Source organism: Oncorhynchus tshawytscha, linkage group LG01 (genome assembly GCF_018296145.1).
Source record: "Oncorhynchus tshawytscha isolate Ot180627B linkage group LG01, Otsh_v2.0, whole genome shotgun sequence".
Lineage (NCBI taxonomy): Eukaryota > Metazoa > Chordata > Actinopteri > Salmoniformes > Salmonidae > Oncorhynchus > Oncorhynchus tshawytscha.
In genome coordinates, this window is record NC_056429.1 from 146,149 (window position 1) to 152,719 (window position 6,571).

The window sequence follows — 6,571 nt, forward strand, 5'->3', positions numbered from 1 at the left end:
CATGCAATGGTCAACCACAGGCAGGCAATGGTCAACCACAGGCAGGCAATGGTCAACCACTGGCAGGCAATGGTCAACCACAGGCAAGCAATGGTCAACCACAGGCAGGCAATGGTCAACCACAGGCAGGCAATGGTCAACCACAGGCAAGCAATGGTCAACCACAGGCAGGCAATGGTCAAACAAACAATGCCTCACAACCATACAAACAGAAAGAACTGAACTAAATAAGGAGCTGATGAGACCAGGTGAGAAACAAACACAGGTGAAATCAATGAACAAAAATGAAAGACAAGGCTACTTTCCAGAACACATAGAAACAGGGCTATGTTCCAGAACACAAAGAAACAGGGCTATGTTCCAGAACACAAGGAAACAGGGCTATGTTCCAGAACACATAGAAACAGGGCTATGTTCCAGAACACAAAGAAACAGGGCTGCGTTCCAGAACACAAGGAAACAGGACTACGTTCCAGAACACATAGAAACAGGGCTATGTTCCAGAACACAAAGAAACAGGGCTACGTTCCAGAACACAAAGAAACAAGGCTACGTTCCAGAACACAAAGAAACAGGGCTGCGTTCCAGAACACAAGGAAACAGGGCTACGTTCCAGAACACAAAGAAACAGGGCTGCATTCCAGAACACAAAGAAACAACCTTTCTGTTGTATCTACCTTTCTGTCTAATGTAGAACCTTTCTGTTGGATATAATGTAGAACCTTTCTGTTGGATCTAATGTAGAACCTTTCTGTTGGATCTAATGTAGAACCTTTCTGTTGTATTTCATGTAGAACCTTTCTGTTGTATTTCATGTAGAACCTTTCTGTTGTATTTCATGTAGAACCTTTCTGTTGGATCTAATGTAGAACCTTTCTGTTGTATTTCATGTAGAACCTTTCTGTTGTATTTCATGTAGAACATTTCTGTTGTATTTCATGAAGAACCTATGGAAATGGATCTAATGTAGACCCTTTCTGTTGTAGAACCTGGCGATGTTCCTGAGCATGCTGGTGGCCTGGTTGATCCCTGACGTTCCTCGTTCTCTTAGAGAACAGGTCAGGAAAGAGAACATGTTGCTGATGGAGTTCCTTGTTCAGGATGAACAGGAGGCCCTACGCTCCAGACTTCCACACCGCTCCCCCACACGACAACCTGCACAAACACATAACACACACTCACACATTGACATAGTGGTGGAGGGGTCAGTGGGAGAAGAGGGGGAGGAGGAGGAGAAGATGGACAGATCAGGACAAACCCTGGAGAGCCCAGATAGCACTGACCCAGCAGAAGGAGGAGAAGAAGGAGGGGGAAAAGATGGGAGAGGAGAAGAGGGGAAAGAAGAAGGGTCAGAAGAGCAGAGCGAAGGAGTGGGAGAAGGAGGAGAAGGAGACAGAGGAGGAGAAGGGCCAGACCAGGAGGAAGTCTCCGTTGTGGACCTGGACTCTGTTATGGACCAGCTGTATCTGTCAGGTAATAACACGAAACCCTGACCCCTAATCCCTAGTTACCTGCTGAATCTGTCAGGTAATAACACTAAACCCTGACCCCTAATCCCTAGTTACCTGTTGAATCTGTCAGGTAATAACACTAACCCCTGACCCCTAATCCCTAGTTACCTGCTGAATCTGTCAGGTACCTATGACGAGCATGTTTTCTAGTTTCATCTTCTTAAAACACTCATTGGTTTCAAATCTATACTCTTAGGAAAAAAGGGTTCCAAAAGGGTTCTACTCCTGTCTCCATAGGATAATCCTTTTTGGTTCCATTCAGAGCCCTTTTGGTTCCAGGTAGAATCCCTTTGGGTTCCATGTAGAACCCTCTGTAGAAAAGGTTCAACATGGAATCAAAAGGGGTTCTATCTGGAATCAAAAATGGTTCTTCAAAGGGTTCTCCTATGGGGAAAGCCAAAGACCCCTTTTAGGTTCTTGATAGCACCTTTTTTTCTAAGAGTCTATCCTTTACTTTTCTCATCACTTGTATTTATATGTCTATGTTGTTGTACAGTGTAACTTAAATACAGTTGGATTTGATTTGCTGCAGACCCAGAGCCGTCCCAGAGCCTAGCTGACATGGAGCTGCCTGTCTCTGGAGCTGCCCCACTGGAGCAGGAGGACGAGCCACCAGGCCCAGACAGCCCTCCAGCTGCCCCAGTAGGGGACACAGCCTCCCCTGAGACGCCCCTGGCCAATACCCACCCAGCAGGCCTGAAGGCTGCAGACAGCAGGCTGTTCTCCAGAGGCCCTCCCCTCATAGATTCAGCATACTCCAGGACCAAGGGCCGCTGCTCCACCCTGCCTCCCAAACAGAGAGGGCCTGAGCCAGGGCACAGCCGGCCCCGACCCAGCCACTCAACCAGCCTCACGAAGTTCCACCTTCCACCTCTACATCCTCTGGCCCCCTCACCTTCCCCTACAAACACCCCTCAGTCACCCCCTCCCAAGCCCCTGTCTCACAGTGAACTGTTCATGCTGAAGGGGCCTCCCAGAAGAGAACCAGGAGGCTCCAGTGCTAAGGGGCGCTGCTCCACTCTGCCTGCCCGCCAGCGAGGTCCGGAGGCTGGGGAGAGCTCGTCCAGACCGAGCCATTCTTCCAGCTTCACCCGGCAGGAAGACCGTATCCCCCCATCCCCCAGTGAACTAAAACAAGACACCCCGGTGTGAGGAGAGGGGAAATAGAGGGGGAGGATTAAAATTGATCCGTCCATCTCTCCGTCTTCATCCACCCATCTCATATGACAGCTCAGATGCAACACTGACTTGGTTGTAGAAACCAAATGGACCTGTTCTTCTTCTAACGCATCAGTTAATGGCTCAGGTCGATTCACTGGGTTTATAAAGGAGAATGAAGTGGAATAAACCAGGATAAAAGAGAGTAGAGGAGAATAAAGGATAATAAAATGTATTAAAGGATAATAAAGGAAAATAAATCAAGACAAAGAAAAATAAAGGAGAATAAAATAGAATGAAGGAGAATAAACAAGAATAATGGGGAATAAAGGAAATTAATATGAGAATAAATTAGAATAAAGTATAATAAACCAAAATAAATTAGAATAAAGGAGAATAAACCAGGAGAAATGAGAATGAAGGAGATTATAAACTGGGTGGTTCGAGCCCTGAATGCTGATTGGCTGACAGCCATGGTATATCAGACCGTATACTACGGGTATGACAAAACATACATTTTTACAGCTCTAATTACGTTGGTAACCAGTTTATAACAGCAACAAGGCACCTTAGGGGTTTGTGGTATGTGGCCAATATACCACGGCTAAGGGCTGTATTCAGGCACTCCTCGTTGCGTCGTGCGAAAGAACAGCCCTTAGCTGTGGTATATTGGCCATATACCACACCTCAGTGTGTATTATTGCTTAAATATACCGGGTCAAAGGAGAATAAACCACAACAAAAAATAACAAAGGAGAACAAACCAGGATAAAGGAGAATAAAGGAGAACAAACCAGGATAAAGGAGAACAAACCAGGATGAAGGAGAATAAAGGAGAACAAACCAGAATAAAGGAGAATAAACCAGAACAAAGAAGAATAGAGGAGTATAAACCAGGATAAATGAGAATAAAGTACATTAAAGGAGATTAAACCAGGATAAATGAGAATAAAGTACATTAAAGGAGATTAAACCAGGATAAATGAGAATAAAGTACATTAAAGGAGATTAAACCAGGATAAATGAGAATAAGTACATTAAAGGAGAATAAACCAGGATAAATGAGAATAAAGTACATTAAAGGAGATTAAACCAGGATAAATGAGAATAAAGTACATTAAAGTATAATAAAGGAGATTAAAGGATAATAAAAGAGAAAAACCCAGGATAATGGACAAATGAGAATAAAGGATGCACAAATCCAGGAGAAATGAGAATAAACCAGAACAAATTAGAATAAACAAGGATAAATGTGTAAGAGGTGCGTAACGGGCTGCAGGGAAGTCAGGCGCAGGAGAGCAGAACTGGGTAATAACCGGAGCAGTTTAATGAGGAAAAACCGACTAAATAACCTGTCGCAAACCAGTCTATAATGCACACACATTTTACAACAAACAATTCCACACACATACATAGGGGGAACAGAGGGTATTATACATGTCACGTAATGAGGGAATGTAAACCAGGTGTGTGGGAACAAGACAAAACAAATGGAAAATGAAAGGTGGATCGGCGATGGCTAGAAGACCAGTGACGTCGACCGCCAAACGCCACCCGAACAAGGAGAGGAACCGACTTCGGCGGAAGTCGTGACAAAATGAGAATAAAGGAGAATAAACCAGGATAAAGGAAAATAAATTAGGATAAATGAGAATAAAGGAGAATAAAGGAGAACAGGTTTTGGTGATTCTGAGACAACAGTTCATTATCAATAAAATGTCACAATATAATTAGATTTTGCTGCTGGGGGGCAAGGAGATCCGCAGCTCTGCTAAAACCATTGACAACTATATGCTGTTTTCAAGGGATTGTTAAATAAGGGATTGTTAATGTTTACTATTATTCCCCATTTAGCTCCATCAGAGTTTTACAGCAATCGGTAAACATCAATTGATCATGTTTTTTCAGTTATGTGAAGGTAGCCAGATTCATTTGGTATGTAGCTAGCTAGCTAAAGCAGACAACGTGTCATTTAGCCTGCTTCATCAGAGATTAGGGTTTTGGAAAGAGTTTTACATTGTCAGTCGGACTACTGTCATCACCACTATAGATGTCAAGCAAATGAAACAATATTTGGATTTAGCCAACTAGTTTATCCCCTGAAAGTTGGCTTGTTTACTAGCCATATTGCTGTGATCTGTTATTAGCTTGTTAACTAGCCATATTGCTGTGATCTGTTGTTAGCTAGCTAGCCAATTTGACGTGGTCCATCAATATCATGTCTGTCAGCAGCAATTGGGATTAAATACTCTTAAAAACAATGTTGAAAAGGGAATAATGTTAGCTAAGTCTGCTAAGTAGGCCTACGTTGGTTGGAGAAAAAAGTACACTAGGTCTACTTACCACTATGTTTAGACAAATGTACAAAGTTTCTACCGGTAGCTAGAAAAGTAAACATTATCAGCTAACAGTAACGTTACATTGGCATATGGGCCCTTCTGCTGCTTGACAGCCAGACCCCACAAAGGATGGGAAATTAACCTTAACCACTCATACTTGTCAGGTATAGTTATATTATATCACTCAAATATCCAATTAATGGTGGTCAATATTGAGAGATATTGTGAGGCTACCCTGACGTAGCTGAAATTACATGATCAATTGATGTTTAATGATCATTAAAAACATGCAGATGTTTAACTGTATAACTCTGATAGAGCTAAGTGTGCTAAATTGTTGTGCATGGAATAGTCTGAAATGTGTAGATCTGACTATGCTCTTCAAGAGGTGATGATATTACAACCAAATAGTGAACTTTCCAATAACAATTCCTTGCAAACAGCACGCAGTTGTCAATGGTTTTAGTGGACATTGCTCCCACAGCAGGCAAATCGAACGCTCCGCACCTTATTGAGACATTTTGTTGATAACGACCTTTAAGGCCTCAGACTGAGAATGTCCCAGTGTTCTAACTCTCTCAGCCACTAAGAAGACACTGCTGCCGCTCACACTGTATTGTTACTGCCAGACGGAACTGGACCAAACTGGGCTGAACTGGACTAGACCAAACAAGACCACACCAGACAGAGCCAGCTCCCCTCCCCCAGAAGACACAGGGCCAATCTGAAATGGCACCCTATTCCCTATCAGGCTCTGGCCAAAATAACTACATTATATAGGGGAATAGGGTGCCATCTACTCCCAGTAGACCCTCTATTTAGTATTTAGATCAACAGTAATAACAGAGCTATGCTTGTAGATTTATTATATTACAACTGTGACATTTTGATAATATGAAAATCATTACTTTTGTTCATAAGAAAAAAATCTATTAAAAAAAAAACATTTTTGTTATGAGTTTTCTCTTGTCAACAACCAAGGTCCAGTACTGGTATGGCTTTTGATTATATCTGACAACCAGTGTTGGGGAAGATACCCTGAAAATGTGGTTTACCAAACTACCAATTATGCCACACTAGAAGAAGTAGCTACACTAAAGCTAAGAAAAATATTGTTTACTTAACTGAAGTTACTTTGAAAAAGCAGTTCACTATATACAAACTACTTTGTAAAAATGTATCATATGAAATATCGGAGACTACAAATTATAAGAATGGATCACTCTGGAGTCAGAATGTGTAATTCAGCCGATAAACAAAAATGATGTTTCAAGTGAAAATAAGGAACGTCTGATGCCAAAACAGAAAGGAAATGATCGCCTCCTTCACCCATATTTTCCTTTCTTTTTACAGAAAAAGTAGTGGGTTATTCCAGTAGTTATCTACACCACTACATGGAAAAAAATATATTAACTACTGGTAACACCAGCATTTTTTTTTTTTTACTTAGTCCAACTACGACCAAGCTACTGGAAAATGTAGTCATATTATTCGCTGAATTACATAGTTCCACACTCCCCAACACTGCTGACAACTGTCTTTTAAAAGAGAACAAGTATAGTT

At 42.0% G+C, this 6,571-nt stretch overlaps 1 protein-coding gene across 1 annotated transcript in view; it reads left to right on the forward strand.

Annotated features, from left to right (window-relative positions):
• Positions 1-3,168, forward strand: part of LOC112255968 (anoctamin-1-like) — a 137,114-nt gene extending 133,946 nt beyond the window's left edge. Inside the window, exons 26-27 of the mRNA XM_042311009.1 lie at positions 987-1,473; positions 2,044-3,168. Coding sequence (XP_042166943.1) covers positions 987-1,473; positions 2,044-2,663 — 1,107 coding nt within the window. The 3' untranslated portion in view covers positions 2,664-3,168. The remainder of the gene's footprint in view (positions 1-986; positions 1,474-2,043) is intronic.
• The last annotated feature ends 3,403 nt before the right edge of the window (positions 3,169-6,571 follow it).